The 23,902-nt window shown below is 49.9% G+C and overlaps 1 protein-coding gene across 1 annotated transcript; it reads left to right on the top strand.

Annotated features, from left to right (window-relative positions):
- Positions 1–1,456: 1,456 nt before the first annotated feature.
- On the top strand, positions 1,457–22,918 carry LOC135921131 (zinc finger protein 512B-like). The gene is made up of 3 exons (XM_065455455.1): positions 1,457–1,611; positions 1,891–2,437; positions 21,169–22,918. The coding sequence occupies exons 2-3, from the start codon at positions 1,905–1,907 to the stop codon at positions 21,374–21,376; spliced, it is 741 nt and encodes a 246-aa protein (XP_065311527.1). The 5' UTR covers positions 1,457–1,611; positions 1,891–1,904; the 3' UTR covers positions 21,377–22,918.
- The last annotated feature ends 984 nt before the right edge of the window (positions 22,919–23,902 follow it).

Below are 23,902 nucleotides of genomic sequence, written 5' to 3'. Positions count from 1 at the left end.
GATAATGCAATCCGACAGTGGACATAAAATAGTCTGATGGTGGTGATGATGACAATGAAAGATTTCCAGCTGGTCAAAATTATTCCGGAGTCTCCCCGCTGCGAGGTGTCCCATTATCAGATGGTGGTCTGGCCGCGTAAAACCACATAATTTGTTATTTGACATAGTTTTTGGAAGTTGATTGCTATGAGCTTTTGAGAGCCAGTGCTTGTGGGGATCACCACGGTATGTTTACGCGCTCAATATCTATGCGTGTTGGAATACTAAAGCGCAAAGCATTGCGTCGTATGCAACTTGTATCACTCATTCTGTTTAGCTAGATACAGAGAAATCATATTTATTTTGCTGATCACTTCTTGTACGTGTTTTCTTTTTTCGTTTTCGTCTTTACCATTCGAAAAGGTAAGACATGCAGGGGTGTATGATTGCTCAAATATCTGTATAGGAATCGAATAGTGAGCGTTTTTAGAAATAAACTCGAGATTCTACTGTTGAACACTAGCTATTCTGTTTTTAAAAGTTCTCGTGCTCTAGATTAAGACGCGTCAATGTTCCATGTTGTTTCTATTAACTACACTATTTACTGCAAAAGTCCTTTTTGACGCATCTGGAGACTTATTGAGTTCAAAACCATTCAGCCCTTCCGGAAAATTTCAGTTCAATCTCTTAAAAGCTTTCCAAGAAGATGCATGATTCGCCTCACGTAGTTCCGGCTACTAGCTTGTTTCTACATCCATGTTCTCGAGTTACGCGATATGTGCAATGATTTGTTTCGGTTATCGATGCGTAGGATCGGCATCCGATGAGAAGTTAAGATTTGTTGAGGCAGAATGTTCTCTGAGGAAACGGTGCACGGACTAAAGGATTGCCGCCGGGCAAGCTGCGCTCAATGACCGCTTCCGAGAGAGGCGCCGCCATATTGGCAGCGCGTGAATCAGTGAACAGCAGCGGCCAGGTTGCGCCTCCCGGCGAGCCGACCGGCCAGCCGCGCCGACCGGGCAAGATCCGGCGGAAGCCGTCGAGATGGAAAGCGACTTTCGCCGCGGCGTGCTTTTTCACAGCCCCTCAATCCCCCTACTGAGGGGGGGTGCAGACGCAAGAGGAGGGGGGAAGTAACAACGCTGCTACAGCTCTGGGCTAAGCTGCAGCGTTGGGCAACTGGGTCAGGCGAGGGCTCCTCGCCACGGCTTTTCTGGAGCCAACCAGCGGACACCGCGCTTCCAGGAATTGGGACCGCTGTCGCGGCTGTGCGCTGCTGGCGCGTACGGCCAAAAATATTTTCACCGGCGCGAACCCCCCCTCACCTCGGGCTTCCCCCCTCGTGGCGGCTGACCCGTGTGCGCATGCGCCGAGGGGGCCTAGGTGGGCGAGCGAGGGGGCCCAACCCCCTTCTCCGTGCGGAGGGGGCCCCTCGCCCGTGGCTGCCCTATCGGGATTAGAGCAGTGATCCCGATGTAGGTCAGCGCCGAGTGGCCGCGCGCGGAGGGGGGACTACTTAAGGCAAAGGCTCGGCCAGCGCACTCACGTCTTGGCTCGCCGACCGCGCACTACAGCAGCACGCGCGCGCCACACAAAAACAGTCAGTTTCGACAGCCGGCCACGCAGACGACGGTGAGTGGCCCCTACCGCAGCAGCAACCGTCTCGGAATTCAGCGCCCCTCTGGATATACACGTCGGGACGACGACGCAGCGAAAGTGATTGCCAGCGGGAGGGGGTCGGGTGGGCGGGGGATCAGCCAGGGGTGCGAGCCCGTGGCTCGAACCTCGCGCGGGCCCCCGCCACGGGTCCGCGCGGTGTCTCGGCCGCGGGGTTTTGGCGAGCAGGATATAGAGCTGATGGTGCCACGACGTTCTGTTGCTGAGCCGTGCTGGGTGCCGTGTCTCGTGCAGGAGGAGCTGAGAAGATGAGGAGCGCAGCCGCGTGTCTGGGCGTGCTGGCCTGCCTGCTGGGCGCGGCCACAGCCGGCTACCACCAGCCCTGGAAGCCGGACGAGATCGTGAAGCTGGTCCACAAGGTGGTCCCGTACCCGCACCCTGTACCGGTGCCCAAACCTTTTCCGGTGCCTAAGGTGATCCACGTGCCACATGTGGTTCACGTGCCGCACCCGGTGCCCGTACCGGTCAAGGTGCCCGTCGTCAAGAAGATCCCCAAGCTGGTCCCTGTGGCCAAGACCATCCCAATCCCGAAGCCCGTGCCCGTGCCGCACTACGTGAGCGTAGGCGTGCCAGTGCCGGTCATCAAGCACGTGCCGGTGCCCATCTACAAGCACGTGCCGGTACCGCGAGTCGTGCCGGTACCGGTGCCCGTCAAGGTGCCTAAGCTGGTGCCTGTCCCCGTGCACAAGGTCATCCACATTCCCAGGCCTGTCGCTGTGCCTGTCAAGGTGCCCGTCTTCAAGGAGATCATCGTCAAGAAGCCCGTCGAAGTGCCCGTCCCGTGAGTAACCACTGTACCTTTGACCCGCTGCGAGTATTTATGGGAGATCCTGGTGATCTTATCAACGACCGATCCATTGTTTCGAGTACGGAAGTGACTACCCGGAAATTGGCACCAAATTAATGGGCAATCCTATGGTCTTGAGCGCTTCCTTGATCACTAGTATCTAATGCACGCATGTGAAAAGATTGTCGTTATGGCTTTTTGATCGAGCTCCTGTTCCGTTTTATTAACTTGAAGTGGACTGTTTATTAACATGCCAATTGAGATTGCATTCGAACTTGGATAGAAGTCTAATGTTGAAGTGCCGGGGATACTTGTAGCCTGTAGCATTCTGTTTCCTTATTTGTCTAAAGGTTTCGAACGTGATTCTATCTTGCGTGGGCGTTGCGTTGCTATAGAACGGAGCAAGTTCTCACAAACTCTCCGAGATGAACATGGATTGCAGCGTCTATGTTAGCAGCTGAGGCATGCAGTAATACATCTGAATCGACTACTTATAACATCTGCCTTGGCTTGTGCTCATTGAGGTTATTTTGGCACTGATTTTTATCAATCGCGCTCTCATGCACGCTCTGGGCCGTTCATGCAAACTCGCGCCTTTTTGTATCCTCATCGCGCCTAGATAGGTAGGTAGTTGACATGCAAGCCGCAACGTATCGAAAACTACGGCTACCAGTTACCCCATTCACGGTTCCCATACTTTTGCTGCCAGGAATTCTCCTGTTGCTCAATTTGGCTTTATTCAATTATTTTCTTGGAAACTGGAACACACTGAAGCAATGTAACATATTATAAAGCCTGTTGTGCCTTATCTATCACGACCCTATGTTTATTTGTTTGTTCTTATACTATTGCTTGGTACCATTCACAATGCATTTGTGTAGTAAACAATGCGAACTTTAGCCAGTTCTAGAACATTTGCGCACCTCCAGACTAATATAACCAGGTGATTATCATCTACCTTTGTCAAGAAGTATGATGAGAAAATTCGTAGCCGTCCATGTCTATACTCGCGGATAACTTTCTGTGCCAACGAAGAGAAAGCTACGAAGCTAAAGCACGCGGAAATAGGAGCGCTCTTGAAAAAAAAAATAGTCCCAAATTGTGATCCACTTTAGTCTGAAGCTGCCGAAGTGGAAGCATTGCCGTCTTATTTAGAACAGCAAAAGTAGGATAAATTGCGCCACTGAGTGTTCGATTTGACTTATTTTCTGCTTCTCGCCCACATTTGCACCAATTCTAAATTGTCCCAGGTGGAAGCGGCGCTCGATTTGTTAGCTCCTCCAAGAAATCGAAAACACTGTGAAGCTTTGCTGGACTACTTGAGGCAGTAACACTTGTGCAGAAGCTCCGCCCCTCTAGCCCTCCCTTCATTACCACAAAAAATTGGTCAGCGAGTATAGAAACACTTCATCAATAAATTAAATGCCTTCAAAATGCCTTTAAATACTTTTAAATTCCTTTCATTTTTTTTACCTCGCGGCGTTTGTTGGCACCTTTGTGGATAAGAAGCTTGCATTGAGAGACAGCGTAGGGTGAATCTGCGCACTGAACATACATCTCCTGAGTTTTAAAATCGCTTGAGCTTATGTGCCTTTTTTTTCTAAATGAAATAAAATTTCTTCACCCACAGACTGGGCCCGTATTTAAAATAAAGAAAAAAGAAGTTGTTGCGTTGGATTTGTACTTAACGAAATATTTCAAGCAATCCTGATTCAAAACATATAATTAGCGATGCCAGCCAGCCAATACGAAAGAACGCTTACGAAGAAAAATCTTTGTAAATTCGGCCCCTGATGAACCTGTAGTCAGTCCTATGCTGAGGAGAGGAACAAAAAACTGATGTTTATGTTTCTTGTTGACAACAGTGTTGCTGAAGACTCTGCAGCGACTAGCCATCCGCGTAATGATAGATATTTTCCTAGTACAAATGTTGAAGTCCTATAGTTGAACAATTTTTCGGCGTTAAGGATAGGGCACACGTTTTAGGGTTGATAGTAAGATGACCGTTTTAATGTGTTATCAGTCTTAGGGTACTCCACGCAGTTTCCGCGGGCCAAGTACACATCTATGTATGTATCTATCTATGCTTTGTTTGTATCTAATAACTTTCCTGCCTACCTGGGTCACTGCGTAGTTCGTGCTCGAATGGGTAGCGCATCGGGCTGCTGTGCTCAGGAAACAGGGTTCGAAACCGACCATCGGAACAACTTGGGTCTCAGAGTATGCGGCAATGTGTATGTGCTCCTCAGTAACGAGCCTCTCGCATGCCGACATAAGCCACAGTAGAGGCGGGACTGGGTATGTGCCGCTTTTCAATGAACGCCTTTCACGCCAGCGATTTAGTGAGCGGCGTCATGAATGCGCTGGGCATACCCTCTTCTAAGAGCCTCTTGCCAACTTGGCTCACTGATTAAGTGAAACTGGATGTGAGGCAAGCGAGGGAACAATTCGAAGCGTTCCCAGGCACGGCGCGCCGGGCTTCTCGTCTCGCAGAAACGCCACCAGATGGTGCACCGTGTCCACAATGAAGCGCAAGGGAGAAGCGTGGTTGCTGCATGACAACGCGTCCCTAAACGTGCGCGCGCGCATCGGCGGGCCGCGCATTTCGGAGGCTACGCGCGGTATTCGCGGCGGCGGTGCTAGATGGCGCCTAGTGTCTTTAGCGAAGCGCGAATGACGAGTCCCGGTGCAGTAGACGCATAATACATAACGCGTTTCGACGGTGTTAGTAGGCTGCGTCGCCATATCGATTCAAACGTATTACCGTCGACTGTCATCGTGGAATGGGTTCTGCCGAATTTTTTTCTTGTTCATTTAATTTCAGAACCTCTAAAGTAATTTGTGGCGCATCTACGCCAACAGGCGAACGCTTGACCAGACCGCCCCCACAATTTCACGGACTCTGTGTGCAATTTTGCTGCAGAAATTAACCATTATTTACGGTGCGCCAGCGCATCTCGAGATGTTCTCACCTGTCGCTTCAACATCGCGAGTATAGGGTTTAGGCGTTCGATAAAGAAAGGCGAGGGTCGCAGTTAGACGAGACATGTGGTCACGTCGAAAAGCACGAGAGGTCCTTGACGCGCCGTTCACCCCAATTGCAAATACGGCTCGTGACCACTGGCGCGTGACTTAGCCGTCCGATTCGTTTCTTCTCCCTGAACGACAGCAACACGTGCGCCGCGATACGCGAAGTGCGGCCTTTTCCATTCCTTCTTTTTTTCTTCTTCTTCATTTGGTTCTACACGCCGATTCTCTCTCCTCCCGACTAAGCAGCATCTCTGAGGCAACAGAAAGAGTGATCGCTGCCCGAGCGGCTCTTCTGGCCTCTCTGGCGGGTCTCAATGATTGCCTGACCCCGTGACTCCCCTTCTGTGATGCGGCCGGCCGCACTCGCATTTATGACGGCCTGCCGCTGCTCTCGAGAAAGCGACAACGGAGGACTCCACCGCAAGGCAAGAAACAGAAAACGTGCAAAGCGCGATCAGGGCTCTTCTCCCGTCCTGCGGCTGGAATCTTCCTTCTTGGTGGCCTTTAATGACGGTCATTGAAAGGAGCAAACGACCGCCCTTCAGGAGAGCCGCCGGCGAGGGTACAGCAGACAGCCGTCGTTCCACCGAGCTTGTGTCGGGTGCTGCGGTCCTTTCTTTCTGTCATCCTCACTCCTTTCCTTTCGTTATTTCTTTCTCTTTTTTTTGTCCTTTGATTAGTAGTGTCGAGAACGCGAGGCCATTACCCACGATCACTTCAGTCTGGTGGCAATGACGAGGAAACCGCGAACGCTTTCACTGACTGTCGCTTGGGGCTCTTTCCTTCGCTCTGTATTGGGACTTAGCTTTGGAGCCAGTGTGTTTGATTCCCGTACCCGTGGCCCCAGCCCAAGAACTATCCCCTTTCTTGGTCGGTAGGGAGGATAAAGCCTGGACATACCGGTATGTTAGCAAGCCCTCGTCCTGTTCGTTCTCAGAGATAGGCAGACTATCGTGTTTAAACAAAGAGACGTCACTGTTACCTACGCTGTTGAACCGTGATGGCCGGTGCACTTTTCTATGATTATGAGGAAATCGAGCGTTTTACGGAATAATATTTTGTCAGGTGAAGAGCAAAATTGCTGTAACCACTGACCAACTCAAAAGAAGAACTTCCTGGAAGCGGGCGTCATTGTTTCGGTTTCCGTATGACGCTCGAAACACCAAGACGCATTTTTGTTTTGACCTGGTCAGTGACCCTAGTTGTCATTTTTTTTTATTTTGGTGTATAGGTGTCTCTTATGAAGTGACAGACTGCCAATAGGCGAAAGTGCGACGGTGCATTAAAATAGTGGAAAGACACCGAAAAGCGAAACACTTCGTTAGAACTGCCGAATTAATTGATAATTTTACTCATACATAGTGGCGCGGCAATTGTATTGGAGGGAAAACAGCGCTCAAGCAATAGCCGTACCAGGGGGCTTGCTTGATGGCTCTCTGATATCCTGCTCTAAACGATCGCATATGGCAATATTCATTAAGCACCACAGCCGCATCGATGGCTTGCGTATACGAGTCCTTCTCCTTGATGGAGATTACGGAAAGTTTGTGACCATGCGCTGTGGTTCGTGACGCGTGGTACGCGTCGCATTACTACTGTTTCGTATTGACCACAGGTACGTAGTTCACGTTTAATGCAATTCTAAAACATAAAGGGGGAGAAAACGCTTATGTTTGCACGTTTGCGTACGCTTGCAAAATGTATCACCAGGAGAGCAACGAAAAAACAACAACAGAAGGGCACAGTGACGACATACGTAATGCCTACAAAGCTGTCTAGTGAAATGACTTCCACCTTCACCCACATACGCGGCATTCTACTGTCCAGGTCATGTTTTGCTCCGGCTTGCGCCCACTCCCGCAAACCGCGTATGAGAGGTAAAAATATAAACTAAAGCAGGAAGCGAGCAACAGATAGGGGCGTTGTGCTGCTGCTCGACTTAGCAGTGAAAACGAAAGAACCCGTTCCTAGGGGTGGCCGTGCCCCGTATGAGCTTGGCCGCTCCCCCCTTCCATCCTACTCAGCAGCCACCGCTACGGCGATGCAAACACCGGCCTTTCCAGTGGCGCTTTGCTTCCGCGTCCTGCATATATATACGCGTCACGTCGGAGAGCGACAACAGGAAGGGGGAAAAAAAAAAGCAAGCAGGCCTAGAAAGTCATGAGGACGCGCTTGGAATGATCACTGCGAATAGATCGGCTAAGAACCAGTTTATCGGTTTTTCCTACAACGGGAGAAAAAAAATAAAAGGAGAAAGCACGTCTGCGATCTCTCCCGAAAAGCAGGTCTCAAAGGGCTGCAGCACATGTTCGATCCCGTCACCTCCTACGTCACTCACATGTCTCCGTCACATACAGCTAATGGGCGCCTGGATGAAATGAGTTTGCGGCTTCTACACTGCGCTCAGTCGGGAATGAAGAAGAACTTCACGCCAGCGATTGTGACCTGTCAAGCAGTTCGGTTCTGTAACGTCTCTCCTTTCGCTTAACATTTCCCCCTACCTCGTCTATGTCATTCTTTCTTTTTGTGGAGGAAGTCACATTGCACTGTCGAACCTGAAGCACCGCTTCTTCGAACACCGCCCTTTCCGCGAGGACCTGGCATGCGCACCCTTCGGCGTCGCCTTTCTATGGGTCAATGACTGCAGAGCCTCGTTGACTCGAGAGCCACCTCTGGAGTGGCATCACGTGGCAGCAATAATTCGTGACGTGCCCGATTCCTTTTGACTCAGGACACGCACACTCTCTCTCTCACTTCTTTTTTTTTCCCCTTAGAATGCTCTTCTCCTCTAAGCTGAGAGTTAAGAGACGCCAGTATGCCACCTCAGGAGGTAAAGAGTCGAAAGGCGAAACACGGGCAGATATATGAAACGCGACGCGAAATGAATTTTTATGCGCCCTCCCAGGTCTTCCCTTTCAGGTCAGTGCTTCGTAGTGTTTCTGCTTGCTGTTTCGCGCACGTTCTCGGTCGATGTACCGGTACGAATGGTTTCACTCTTTCGTTCTTTCTTTCTTGTTTCTTTTTCTCCCACATTGCACCGTATTTGAGGCATGCACGTACGCGTAAAAATAGATAGAAAGATGGTTTTCTAAGATAGAAAGACTGAGCCATCACGTACGCTGTGCTGCCTGTTGATATAAGATATTCGGGTCGTTCGACAATCTTTTCGGAATCTTCAGTTGCTCAGCAGGCGAACACCACATTCTAGGCTTTGGTACAATTGTAGTCACAGCCAGAACCCTTTAGGGAATACTTACTATATCCAATACTTGTTTTTAAAACGACCAGACTTTTACAGCACTCAATGGGCGCACTATGTAACCCTCTTCACCTTTCCTCCTAACTTTGCTTTCCGTAATTTCTGCACCGTGTCGTAAGACAAATATAACTACATGTCTGACTTCTCTAAAGTCATTTGAAGACTTGTGTAAGATACCGCCAGAGTTTCAAGAATGCATGAGCATAGTGTTGGCTAAACGAACGTTTCTTTTCAGTCGGCCCTGGGAAAGCTCATTCACATCCCCACACTCCACGCGGTGGAGAATCCCTGTCTGCAACACAGCCCTTGTCAAAGGCTTCGAGTATTGCCTTAAAAGCTCAGAAACTTTCGGTCAGTTTTCATTTATTTGGCGTATACAGCGGTCTAGATGCGTGGTGAGGTACACCTCACCATGCAAGTCAGGTAGGAAACCTGTAATCTTGGTAACAGTGTTGACTCTTCTTAGTTCAAAATCGGGACATCGCTTTCACAGGACTACATAGGCGAATTTCGCGGCGATTTATATTCGCCGTATTTAAGTTCACTAACACTGAAACATCTTCTTGCGCGGCACAATGGAAGCGATTGACACCCTTCGCTTTTTCCTCCTTTTCTTATTAGCTTGAGTCTAACAACTAAAGGAAAAAAATGTCTTAGCGACGCCGCCTGTTCCCACATCACACCTCGGACGCCGTTCGCTGTTGTAACACTCGATATTAGGCGGGGCGTCACCACTGCCTGTATCTCTGCCGCCGTCGTGCAGACAAGTGGCTCTTCGGGTCGTCATTCCCGCCACGCGAACCCCAGCCTGTCATCGTCGCAACGTTTCGGCAGCGAAAGAAGCCGCCTCTCTCGAGACTTGCACGCTGTCCCCACTACACGGTTCTCTCGATCCGCTTTTCAAACAAGCGGCGAGCCTCGTCCGCCCCGTCATTCAGTGAGTGCCTCTCGTCGTCTTGTTCGGCGCTCTCGTGCGTCCCCGTTTGGGAAAGTTCGCTGCCGTGAGGTCCGCCTCTGCCCCCGACGTCTCTTCTAGAAGAGCGACGCGCTACTCTACCTCTCTCCATCGGCGTCCTCTCCCAAACTTCTCTCTTTCCCGCCACCCTAAACACAGCCAGGCTCTCCACAGTAAGAAGTCTCCAGTTAGTGTCAGAGAAGGCAATAAGAGCCCGTTGTAGGTCAGCCGGAGCAACGGGCGGCTTCAAAGAGGGAGGCGAAGTCGTGTCTTTTCCATTTCGACCCGCGAGAACTTGAGTGTTCTGAGCCGTACGCTTCCAGGACCCTGCTCAAAAGCGAAACACAAACGCGCGCGCTTGCCGGCTCGCAAGGCACGCGGATGTGCGCGAGGTAACGCCGGCAGCGGCGGCGCGAAGCATGTATAACGGCTATGGAATCCAGAAGCAGAAAGCGACGCCGCCGCCCGGGGCGCCTACAGTGGACCTCCCGGTCACTCGCTGCAGCGACCAGAAAGGGTCAGTCAGCCCTTGACCGACAAACGCGACTTCTCTCGCGGCTGATCCCTCCGCTTTCGAAGTCGTTCAACAGCAGAAGACGACTTCGCTGTAAGTGGGTGTGTGGCAGGCGGGCGAGCGAGCGAGTAGGAAAGAGAGTGGAAGGAGCAGCGGGGGATACGCGGCGAACATTCGTATTAGCCAAGTCGGGTGGGTGGACACGACAGAGAGTCGGCATCGCGTAGCTCTCCGAACGAAAAGAGAAGGGGCGGCCGTTCCGCCATCTTGGCGTGTGTCGATCCGTGTCTCGCAGCAGTGGAGCGTGCACGGCCGGCGTGGTGGCGGGAGAATCGGCGACCTCGTTTCGCAGAGAGCAAAGCGGCCTGCCGGCTGGCCCCCGGCGGGCCCTCCGTGGCCGGAGGAGAAGAGACAGGCTGTCCCCTTCGAACATAGTCTGTCGCTCACCGCGTGGCCCTCTCCATCTCTGGCGAGATATATCTCGCCAGAGTCTGGCGGCCGACGACGACGCTGTCTGTCCGTCAACGGCGAACTCTCGCAAAGAGCGATCGGCCTCGTCCTTGAACTTGACTGCGTCGAGCTCTGAAGTCGCTGCGCTGGCTGGTTCCCCAGGCCCGCTCGTTCGTTCTCGAGAGAGTGAGGCCCGCACGTAATGTGCCTTGGCGGCGAAGTGACCTCGAAAGACAAAAAAAAAAAATGAAAAAGAACGTGCGCTGCGCCAGACAATCTTCACGCGTTCAACAGGGTTATGGAACAGAAGCGTCGCACTGCGGGGAGGCGTTGTTTTCTGTCACAGAGCCACGCTCTTAGGCTGAAGACGACGATGACAGCAAATGCGAGTTTTGTACGCTACTGAGCGCCGCGTTGTCTTCACGGCGGCCTACATTTCGTTTTGAGGAGATCGAAAGATTCGGCTCGAGCGATTTCACTGCGACGCCTGAGAAGCATCAAAGAAACAATTTTTCACGAGAGTGGACGCGTCACAGGTTGACAGACGCTGGCTGTGCGCCGTCTGTATATGGTGCACGACATGTTTTGCTTCAACCAGTTAGACCGCTTTATTCGGCGTTTTGCATGAGACGGGTGGAACAGCGCTATGAGCAGCAGACCGAGGAAACGAGGAAAGGTATAGTTGGGGTCAGACGAGGAAAAAGTGAAAGACCCATAGAACTCAATCCACCGCCTCGAGGTTGGTGAAAGAAAATGCGACTACGAAATTATTAACCACCACTGTTTTCCCTGAATCGGCAGTCGCGCTTGAGTGGCGCCTGATTTGAACCTTAAAGGCTAATCGTTTCATGCGTCAGGTTGACGAGTCCTGCACATTTTATCAACAAAGTGAATTCATCTGTATTATAAACATCCAAAGCCTGGCGGTGAAACGAACACCGCTAACTACTTACACGTATTGCACAGGTGCACGGATACCACCGAAAAAAAAAAAACACTTCTAATCAATACATACGTTTTCTCACAGTGTTTGTTTGTGGTGCGAAATCCGGGAAGTGGAGGAAAATGTGCACATTTTTTCTTTCAACGTCTCAAGATGAAAAAAAAAAAAAAAACTTGAGAAAACGGGGATGGGCTAGGGGAAGTAAAATAAAAGAGCGAGAAAGGCAGCATCTGTTATTAGACCAAGCCTGTGTTGATTACTGACGGATTGCGGCATGAACTTGTGTTTTCCGCATTAAATGAGCAGGATCTCCACTCATGGCAGGCTTGCTTAGACAGCTCTGGAAGAACACCTATGCGTTTTGTGCCACGACTAATTCAGCAGGTGATAATAATGATGACCGCAATATGAGCTTGTCTCATAATGTTAAATTGCAAAGGAAAATGGCATCATCGTTTTTTGCAATTGCATATTCCCGCACAACGTTGAGCGCGAATTTTTCAGGACAGCGGGATCACAGGCAGTTTTCTTCCAAAACAGAAACGCAGTGTTCATCTAGACAGGACTCGAACTTTTCAACATATCATCGTCAATAACACCACAGCGCACCGCGAGATCAGGACGTCCCTTTATGTGTTTATTTCCCTGTTGTCCTGCCACTTCCGCATTCTGTAATGCGGTTTTGATTTGTTTGCTCAGTTCTCGCGTTCTAATGGACAGGTCTGCGAGTTGGACACACTGATTTTTTCGTACACATGATACTTTCTAAATATGTGAAAATGTAGTAATTGGCACATTAATTTGGCATTTGGCAGCCGCGAGGTTAAACCTCTTCCATTTATCTTGTAGCTTTACGTGCCACGACTGGCAGCTAACCTGAGATCCCGGCGGAAGCTGCAATAATGCGAGGTATTCAACGTATCTCATTGCACAAATGAACGGCTTCTGCAATTAGGACTTCCATAGCTTGCCGACAGCAAAGAGCCGGGATGGCACTTCGCTGTCGGCTCTTCACGTGTGCATATGATTTTCGACGAAGACGGGCAGAGACAATTTCTCTATGCGTTCGATCAGGGGGGCTATCACAGCCTAACAACACTGCTTTTAATGTATATGTCATTCCTGCTTTCTGTCCACTTCGATTCCGCATCCGCTCCTGCTTTAAGAAATTGCTGTATACGACTCGCCGACAAAGTTTTCGTTGTTTTATTTTGTTCTGTTCTTTGCCTACTTCAAATTGCACTGCCTGGAATGTTTGAGCTTCAAATCCTCCGGTTAGCCTTCCCGGACACTTCCTCGTTCTAGTAAATACGTTGTTCTGCGATTGTATTTGCGCGGCAGCTAATGTATTTTGCACCTCCAATGCTAAAACTCAGAGCGCTCTAAAACTACTGCTTTTAACTTTAGCAATACAGCTGCAACAAATCCAAGCATCCACTGTTGCATGTTCAATACTGGCCGCAGCTGCTTGAACTCTCTTAGGTCGCTAGCTCTGGGCCGCTTAGAATAAGTATGCTTACGCCATGGGTATAAACGTTCCCTTTTCCGTGTACAATGAACAGTTTGTTGGAATACGGCCCCACTCCTATGCCGTACGGCCGTTTAAAGCGCTTCCTCAACCACCGTTTCGCGTCTGCACTTATGTGGGGCCGATGTACATGTCTCAGTAGAAGTCAACAGAGCGTGAACAGACGGTCTTTTTTTTTCGCTTTTGTTGCTTTGATTCCTTCTTTGCTGCGTTACCGACTAAACGTGGATGCAGAACGCATATCTATGGAGATTTCGTAGAGTACAGCTTCTGGCGAGAAGAGCGTCGCATCGCCGTCACGTGGCCGGGTGCTTTGGAGCGAAGACGTCACGAAAGAAGCTTCCACGTTCCAGACTCGGCGGAGTAGAGTAACAAAGGAGACAGAAAATCACGTCCGCAGCTTACACGTACACAAGCAGCACCGTCACCCTTTCTATCTTTCTCTCTCCCACACACACCCTCTCCCACACTTCGTCCTTTTGTGTGCACGTCTTGTACGCGCGTTGTTCGCGCTTCGGACACGACGAAGGCGCCAAAAGAATGACTGCGCCGGCTTGTAGTACGCGAACCAACGCTTCGTAGGGGTGCCAGCAGCGGCGGCTGTTTCTCGCCTTACCGCCGACGGCCCACCCTCGCCGACCACGCGCCGCTGGCCAAGCCGAGCCGTTCCAGAACGCGAGTAAGCTATCGCCGTCGTTCCATGCACGGAGAAGCCGCTTTTTTTTCTTGCTATTTCTTCATCCCTTCATGCTTCGCAAGTGGATCGCGAAATCCAAAAATGCGCCGTATAGGACAAGAACAAAAGACTAAAGGGAGGAAAAATGAAAGGACTGTTGCGAGGAATGGCCTTAGAAGGAAGAGTGCCGGTTATGACTGTGCGAGTGCCGCATCAAAGAAAGAAAAGAGACAGAAAGAGGGAAATGGAAGGGACGAATGTAAGAAGGTAAGAACGGTCTATAAAGCCTCCTTTCGCTCACTCTAGGTTCGTTAGCTTGCACGACCTTGTTTTTACCATCGTCCTTCTTTCCTTCCTTTTTTTTTTCTCTTTTCCAGCTTCCGAAGTGTTCTCGTACCCCCACCACTGCCCCATAGCGCTCCCCTCGCTCTTGCCGTCTGCTCCGCCAATAGTGCCAGACGAAAGCTCAAGGCGTAGTATCGCCTTTTGCGTTTTTGCTTTCGGCAACGTGCAAGCACTTTTGCGCGGATTCAATGGTCGACATAATGGTTGACTGCGCGTCTTCGAGACGGCTTGTTTCCTCGTAAAATAAGAGAAACTGAAGGTGCTCCTCAGAGCAGGTCGGGTCCCCTACTTGTCGTTTCTTTCTTTTGTTTTTCTCCCAACATTCGTACTCCAGCGCAGTCAAAAAAGGAAAAGTCGTAAGCGATTCACGAAAGAAAGGGAGGAAAATATGTCTCGAAGACGTTAATAGCAGCGAGTCTGCTCGTCTTCTCGAGCACGCATTTCTATTCTTGCTCTGTGTCTTACGGTGTGCGCTCGAAGGAGGGCGGCGATTCTGAATCGCTCGATGCCCGAAGGTGTGCGCAGGAAAGAAAAAGAGAAGCGCGAAAAGCGAGCCGCGAAGAGAAAGAAACGGCGCGGACCCCCCAAAGTTGGCGTCCCCGTTTCTGTTACTCTTTCTCCTACGTCGAGGGACCGTCGCGTTCCTTTCTCGAACGGGCGGCTTTCCGCGCTTTGCGCTCACACGCTTTTCGATCATTTACTCGCCTCGCGGGGTTCTTTGCGTAATATAGTTGCGCCCCGCATCGGACGGAAAGGGAGACGAAAGAAAGCAGGACCTTCGCCGCGTCTTTATATACGGCATATGCCGAAGCACCACGTTGCTTCCAACCATCGTTCGTATACGCTTTTTCTTTTTGTCATCTTGATCATCGCTCACGAGAGGCGCGCTTTTTCTCCACCCTGCGCCAGCGTGCATCTCGCCTTTGTCGAACGATTTTGCCGCTACGAGGAGGATTATTTCGGGACCCGTGCCTCGGGGCATCGTCGGTGCCAGTGGGACGCTGCTTGAAAAGACGCCGCAAAATTGATCCGCGACCGTCGCGTTTTATTCTGTAAGCGCGTACCCGAGGGTGATCTGTTTTCCGCGGCGCATCAGCTCGTGGCCACACTTATGTTGTCTATGGCGCGCAGATTGCCTCATTTTGTATTTCCCGCGCTTTTAGCGATTAACGGCGCACGCGAAAGATCTTGCCGTCCTATATCGTCCACCCTGTACGCTACAGAAACCGTGTTCGCGCTGTAACCGGCCTCCACATCCAATTTACAGAGGCAATGCGCCGACGAAGTGCATTAACGTATAGAGTGACGAATGACGCGTTTCTTCGCGCAGCCAAGTAATCTCGGATCTTTACCACCAGCTCGCAATTACACCGGTGGTTCAGAACGAGACGGTATGAAGCACTCCAGAATTAAGTTCAGCTTCAGGCGGCCTGCGGGACCGGGTCATAGGCTCGCATCGGGTGTCGTGTAACGACAGCTCTTGAAGATCGCGCATCTCTTCAAGCATATATTGCGCAGACGTCCACACTTCCGTATAGAGCGCGTGAGCGCTATGTGCCGCGGAGCAAAGTGTAATAACACACCAGCTGTGAGGTTGAAGGTACACGGCTCAGCAGCTGTGTGGCCCACGTGTTTTGGTCACTTTCGATGCACGTAAGCCTTGGCTCTTAAACCGGTCAGCAACGACCAAACGTCAATTTCTTTGCATCGCGCCATTTCATCGATGCAGAAAAAAGTGTGGACGAAGTCTGTAGGTTACGCGGACCTGCTTGGGATGCAAGGGGAACAAAAGTGCGCGTGCTTTATTCCGGCAGTGGTACTGTTTCGACCCAGCCTGCCATCTACACATGAGAATTTTATCCTGTTCGATAAGTGCCTTCGCACTGCAAGCTACAAATAGGCTAGTCCATATTGTAGAAGGTCGTTGTTGGATTCGCAATCTATATTTAGATAAGTGGCACATTCTAGCGAGCTCTTGCGGTTTCATCATTGCATACTAAGTGAAAGAAGAAGCCAGAAATAAATTTCATCTTTGCTTAGCGCTGACAGTGACCGCTGACAACCCCCGACGTAGAAGTCAAGTTTCCGCATGAGTAACTTTGAGCACGGACACAATGAATGCGACAGATTCGCTTAGCTTGCGGAAGGATACGTGTGGATCGGTGTTCTTGGCGTTACTTCACCCCGCATACCCTTTGTCCCTCAACTCAGTGTACTCCCATCTACTTTGCATCGATAGAATTTCGAATTTAATAGCTCCCACTCGGTTGTCGTGTGCAAGTTGTACTTTACTACCGATTTCTCATTATCTCTTCAAATCGATACTATTTCTATACACACCGTTTTCTCCCAGCGCCAAAAGAACATCCAAGGCATACATAAAAAAAAAATGGAGGGGAAAATAAGTGAAGTATTTGCGGGCCTCGCAACTGCGAATCTATCCTGGTGCGATTAGCGGCCGCAAATACTCGCTAGAAAGCGTGCGCCTACCATAACGGCCATGCAAACTACGCAGGCACGCATCTCCCTTGGCGCGTGACGACATCAATGCGCGCAAAAACAATGCGCAGTGACGTGCTAGAACTGGATGGAAGGTGGCGGTGAGGGGCGGCGAAGAGGGGGAGAGCTCCTCTGAGCCCTCGGCCCCCTCTGGCCGGCAGGCTCTTGTCCGCATTCCTAAAGACTCGCCGCTGCATCGTGGCCTGCCTTGTTTAGAACGCGCCTGTTTAGCCATCCTCGCATGAGCTGCCGCCACATGCTTTGGTAATGCGGCGATCTCTGAGGGCACTGTGCAAATTGTCCAACAACGCCACTTCCTTCAACCAACCACGCGATGGAGAAGCCGGGGAGTCGGTCGTACTTCCGGACTGGCCGCGGGAACCAACTCCGGAAGCATCCCGGAACTGAGGGAGCATTTGCATTCAGGAACTGCTGGTATGTGCGCCCGAAGGAAAAAGCGACCGCGGTGTCCAGAGAAATGGGGCGCGCATTCTGTTACGGAAATTTCTCGTAACGACCTCCTTTCCGATTCTTATCGCTCGCGAAACCCGACGCCAGCTGTCCGGACGCTCCGTCAGTCGACATCGGTGCGCAAATATAGGTTCGCTATATGGAGACGTACACTGTATGCGCGAGGGAGCGCGGGACTCGCATGTGGAAGCGGAGCATCCAGCACGTTAAATAGCTCGCGGAAAACATCGCCGACTTCCTCGAGTGCCTGTTCTAGCTGCCGTTTCCTCTTGGCCATTTCGATGACCAAGAGGACCGGCCAGTTCTGGTTTGTATCGAGGAAGACACTAACCCGTCGAGTTCACTTCCTGGCTGATTAACGGTATCGCGTTTGTTTAGATCTCTTGCACCTATTCCGTTCTCCTCTATTTTTTCTTCCCGCATGTTCGTTCTTTTTTTCTCGCTGGTGCCGGAGTTACCCTACCTTCACGTTAACGTCACTCTTAATCATAAAGTGCTGTCTCTCTCAATCACTGACCTGTCTTTATAGCGCTCTTCGCATAAATACGGCTTAAAGTTGCTTAGTTTGTTTTCACTGGAGCCTCTGAGAGCTCTGCGCTCTTGCACAAAAGCCTCTCGCAACAACTTATCAACTACGCCAGGCGCCAGTGCTCAAAAAGATGAGTCTGACTTAGGGTACAAGAAAAGGCGTGGCCCTCCTAGCTAACATTGGTTCTCTCAGTTCAGCGTGTGTGAAGACGGGGCAACGATGCCGACAATGCCTATGGCTGTGTGCGGGAAGCGGGGGGGGGGGGGGGGGTTCGTACGAAGTTTCACAAGAACACTGCCTCACGGATGTGCAATTAGCCGAAGGGCACGATTAGGTTGTTGGTCTTTTCTACTTTTTTTTTTCTTCGTGCAGCGCACCGTGTGGAATTTTCCACAGCACGTTGTGATGATCACGAGCGTCACGCCGGGGCCGGCAACATCCTCTTATGAAAAAAAGCCTTTACACATGGTTGGGCACACCACAACCATACGTCAGATTGCGCCACCACATTATTTCCATGCACACAATCATCCTTGGTTGCGTATTGCCTAAGCATATTGGTGGCTGCTTGCCTTAGGATTTCGACTGCTGCGTCTCACTTTCATTTGCGGCTTGCGACAGTAGTGCTAATTGCTAGGCTTAATTAGGCGTTCGTGTGCATTCATCACACTTGCATTCTTCGGCTATAAGATACGAAACGCCGAGTAACGCTTTGTGTTTCGTAAAAGGCCTTTTCGCTCGAACAGCGGAATCGCGCCTGTGTACCTTATGATTTTCTTCTTGTCTGGTGTTTTATGTGAGTAAAAGCGCTGCGACGGGAAATGCGCCGTTCAAATCATCTGGTCTGGCGGCGGTGACTTTAAGCGACGTTCTTAAATAACCCATTTTGTGGCAGATACAAATTGGCACTTCGGTCTGAAATACACTACTTTTTTATTACGGCCTGTAGCGGGTATTGCTCAGCGTGAGTTTGAAGGCGAGCTCACGCCAGTGCGTGTAACACGCATAATACTCTAAGTAAACTAAAGTATTAGTATTATTTATACGTTATATTCATGTTTTCCTGTTTATGAAAAGATTACTTCTCCATTACCGATTATTTTTATCTTGTTTACGATCAGTTTTCTTTCATATCTGCGTTCACACATTCTCTCTCTCTCTCTCACACTTTTTTTTTGTACCATCATGAAACCCGGTTCGTGGCCCGGTTAAATGAATCGTCCTCCTCAACACCCAAACGACCCCGAAGAGGCGTGTCTATCCTACCAAAGTTCTTGCAATTTTCTCTTTCAGGGCGTATCGGGGCCAAAATGCCGCCACACTCCCTTCAACGTACAAATGTCGGTTCACTCAGACGTAAAACCTCCTTTCAAAAAAGGAAAAAAAACGAAGCAAGGTTATGGAGCTACACGAATGGCTCAACAACGTCGAAAGGGTTTCATAATTCCGCATTTGCCGTAAACAACAACGCTTTATTGAAACATTTAAGATTGTCGCATCTGAATGCCAACAAAGCTTTACGCCCAGTTTTGCCCCTTCGGAGCTTCCCAAGGTTGAGACATTACAGCAGCGTAAGTTGTTCCCTCGGGTGCACCTTCTGCAAGTTCCGAAAACAAACCAACCTACACGCAAGGACTAAAAACCAGCAAGATAGTGTTTGTTGCGATAATTCTGTCCCAGTTCCGTTGGTCGTTGTATAGGTCAGTCTGCGCCGGACGTCTTCCTCGTTACGGAAAATAATGAATGCTCTGGTAGACGTAGCGAGCGCGCGCGCGCGCGCGCGCACACACACACACACACACACACATACGTATATATATATATATATATATATATATATATATATATATATATATATATATATATATATATATATATTCAAAGTTTACGCAATGCAGGGATCTCTCTTGGCTCGCCGAGCACCACGACAACTTCCTCAACTCTTTCGCTCCATTTTGCGCACCACAGCGGCCGGCGTTTCGCGGAAATGCCCTACTGCATTGCAAGGCAGCTAGCTAGCTAGCAGTCCCGGCAACCGCAGGCGCCTCCGCTTGGCTCCAGCCTCGTATTTCCTCCGCCATGCGGCGTGACGACGTGCGTTCCGCCATCACGAGCGCGTCGCACGAGGGGAATGGTTGCGTTTTTATGGCCGGAAACACAGCGAAAGAACACAACGAAGAAGACGAGCGAGGAAAAGAAAAAAAAATAGCAAGCAAGTTAAAAAAAAAGTATGCTGATGGAGGGTGACGAGTGTGCGACAACTGAGGACGGAGAAAGCTAATTTGTCACAGTGTTCTTTTTATGTTGTCAGTTTTTCTCGCCAACTTTCTCGGCTTCCTTTCCTTCGCTGTGCGACTCTCAAACGACGCAAGTCATGTGCTCCTTCCTTGCGGAAGCGTACGTAGCGCGTCCGTGATCCTGTCGCGCAGAGAACCCCCTTTAATCGCTCGTTCTTCCTTTTTTTTCCTCCATAGGTACACCCGTCCACAAAATATTACGGACCGTGAAATATTAAAAATAAAGGAAGCTGAATATCTCCGCAACCTCACAACGCAGCCTGATATCTTGCACTTCGGGCCTCGACTAGAATTACGCTAATAACATTGTCGCATACAGTTTTACTGGCTGCTGCTACAGGCCGTTTGAAAATTGAGCGTTTACTGAGAGTCCGTGCTACGCAAACTTTTGTGGCCGGGTTCATACGTTTGAGTGTGTGTTGGTGGTCACTTTGGCAAGTGCTGCATTTAAGCTTGCCTCTACTGGCTTCTTTGGGCCGGTACACTGCCCGTCGGTCTTATTAGCACCTCGTTTCATTCTCGGCGGATTCATCATAACGGCGACAAAAATGTTCGTGGGTCCGAAGCCGGTGCGGGCGAAATTCTGTAACAACTAGTCGATGAGCTTGCAGAAGGCAGCGTTCCCGAATGCTGGCTGTAGAGGCTAACGGGGCCATGGTGACCATTGTGCTATACGTGCTATATTCATGTCTACGCTGGAAGAAATGATGTTGTGGGCGCGTTTCTTCAAGCGCACTGCGAAAGCTGCGCAATAGGTACTTCGTGAAAGAAAACATTCTCATCCACCGGAGATATATTCTTTTCTCCTTTCACGAGCCTTCCTCCACCTCGCGGGATTCGGCAGAACCCACTTGCCAACGAATACATCCATGTCGTAAAGAAGGCAAGCAAACCGGCACGTGCTTCACTAAAGCCAAGTCGCATCAGTTACTATGGAAGGGATAACTGTTCTGATTGTCATTTCTTTGTACCACTGAAAGCTAACATCTCTATGTATTATGAAAACTTTTCGTTTTATGATGAAAGGGCCTTAATGGCAATTCGACGAAAAGTGCGGAAGTGTAAGCTCACAGTATGGAGTAATTTTCTTTTTCTTGCAGTCTACATTTGCCCTCGTTATGATTTCCATAATACTGTCTCCGTGCTGTATACTTTATTACCAGCCTTTCTAACGAGAGGGCTTCCTTTTTTCCCCTCCCATTCTCTCTCTTTCTCATTTGTCGTTGCAGAGTCTACATTAAGAAGCACACGCACTACGGCGGCGGAGGCTACGGTGGTGGCGGCTTCGGAGGAGGTGGATTCGGCGGCGGCGGCTACGGCGGCGGAGGCTACGGCGGTGGCGGCTTCGGCGGCGGCGGCTACGGCGGTGGCGGCTACGGTGGCGGCGGCGGCGGATACGGAGGCGGCGGCTACGGAGGCGGCCACGGCTGGCACTAAAGAGCGGCGACAGTCCATAAAGTGCCACGACCGCCCTAGATGCGGTCGGATCAACCCCAGCAGGGAACTTAGGGACAAGAAAGAAAGCGAACACTGTGACAGTTTCCCAACTTTCCGCTCGCCATCGCTTTCTCTTTGCGCCATGCCGGAGTCATCGCTTGATGACGTCAAGAAGTGCTGGTCGCGGCGACGAGTGGAGAGTTGGGAAGCGTGAGGAGAGAAAGAGATTACTCAATAGTACTCCTTTCTCGGAAGGGGAGCGCTCTCAAATTTGTTGAAGTTTTTCTTTCTTTTTCTTTCTTTTTGTTGCAACCGTAGAAAGCAATCGCAACTACATACGTAGTTTCGCCATTAGTGTTCCTTTAATTATGGATGTACACTCATTTGCGTTACTTACAGCCAGAAACCATGGGGGGTATGATTGAGAAGTGCCATTGGCAGTTTGTTGCTTGATTTTCAAGCTATCCGCGTCGACGTCACTCGTAAGACTTTGTTTTCAAAGCTCTTGATCGAGAACGCACTCGCGGACGACAGACAGACAGTCATTCACGAGGTGTGAAAGAAAAATGATAACGATTGAGCAGTCGAGGACGCGTTCTTGTAAACGGAAGCACGAAGGAAAAAAGAAAAAAAAAGGACTTATGAAACCGGGGCGCAACCCCAACAGTTTAGTTAAATATATTGCTTGTTGCTAGCACAGTCAAAGTTATGTTTGTTAATTCTTTTTTTACGCATTCCAAGAATAAACTGAAAGTGTAAAGCTAGCTCTTCCAGTAGGAAGGAACTCGAGAATAGGGGGATGCGTCTTGTATACTAGTACGCGTCTTTAGGCCTCGGTTCTTCAGACGACCAGTCTTCTTTCGAGCCTCCTTCAGTGTCTGCCTTCCGCTGCGCCACTCCACTCTGCCCCCACCCCCTTCCCCACTTTGTTTTCTTGTCACACCGAGCACTCTGGGTCAGTCAGAAAGTGACTGCGGAGACCTGCTCCTGTCGTTAGCATTCATCTATTCTGTTGTTCCCTGTTCTTCGCCGGCACTTGCAGCGTTCATGCTTCTGTAAAAAGAACCTTTCGGCTGTATTTCCTTCCTTGCCTTTTCTTCTTTTTCACGTCGTTTACCTTTCGCGTTTTGTTCTTTAGTTCTTTGTCATAGGAGCACGTGCAATTTCAAATGGTTCACGCGCCGTAGGGCTCGCCACCTTTGGTATCTCACGGGTGTCGTTGAACATTCCTAATGAAATGATGTACATGTATACCAAACATTTCTCTGCTTGCTGTCGCAGAAACCGGCCACGCTGTATGATACCGCGATGAAAAATCGGTACGCAAAAGAAAAAAAATTTGCATGCGCATGTGGTTTTGCGATATGTGTTAAGCCTTATTAGAGAATCGCAATACTCGATTAAGCCGAGACGAGTGTACTTGTGTGCATTGCTCCTGTCATTCCTCTGAGTTGTGTATATATGTAATTCATTTTTACTCCTGTTTTTTTTTATTACCAATTATGTCAAATAAAGAAAACGTTGTTGTATTTAAAAAAAAAAGTTGTCACGTGGCTTCTTTTATGGAAGCGGGGAAACAGCACGAACTATCGTGAAAAGAGTTCAGATGTTTCTAATTCTCCCTCCAAATGCCTGAACTTCTCTGCGAATAGATCCAGAGATGCTGATTCACTGGATTAGAGTTGGAAAATTTAGTTACTACACTGAAAGGGCAGGCGCAACTGTTGTGCTCGCCCCTTTGATACATGATGACGCGTTCGCCTGTTAGTTCAGAGCAACAAACAAATGCGACAGACTGAGCAGATAAACTCTGTCTTTCTTGTTGCGCCTGCTTGCGGCACCCAAGATCACTGCAGCGTCCCATTGTAATCGAAAAAGATGCGCTTCTATACCATCCAGCGTATCGCAGCAATTTTAACGAAAAGCCGAATACCATGTATAACTAATCAGCTCTGCAGAAATTCGCACGGCAGATGGACAGCAGCTAACTGATAAGAAAATCGATAGAGAGGTGCGATGCAGCTAGACTTCCGAGTTTGGCAAAGTTCGGGATCGCCGCGAGCTCTGACGATCTCCTCAGATGAAAGAGCTAATGGCACGAAGATATAAAACTCGACCGTCGCAGGCCCCCAGTTTCAATGGCTTATTTCGATTGGGTTATCATCATTTGGGCGGTGCATTATAGGAGGCCGAAAACGAACACGGGGTGAAACCGTCGGTGCCTTGTGTCGTTTGCTTGCCATTAAACACAGTGCATGACTTGAGCAAGTAGGTATATCCTAAATAAAGGGAAGGGATAATGCACCATGTCTGCACTGTTCGTATTCGACGGTGGAGAGACAATGTCCCAAAAAGGAGACCCACCCGCGATGCGCCCCAGAAAGGCGTGGCAGGCGACAGGTGCCGAGCGTGTAGGTAGATAGTGGGAAGGTCGCGGTATTGTGATATTGCGATATTGAGTTGATAACGATAGGCCGCGCTGGTGTCTTACCGTGCCCAGTCTTCTGTGCTTGAAACGAGGAAACG

This window comes from Dermacentor albipictus, chromosome 3 (genome assembly GCF_038994185.2).
Source record: "Dermacentor albipictus isolate Rhodes 1998 colony chromosome 3, USDA_Dalb.pri_finalv2, whole genome shotgun sequence".
Lineage (NCBI taxonomy): Eukaryota > Metazoa > Arthropoda > Arachnida > Ixodida > Ixodidae > Dermacentor > Dermacentor albipictus.
This window is presented reverse-complemented; position numbering and strand designations above follow the sequence as displayed.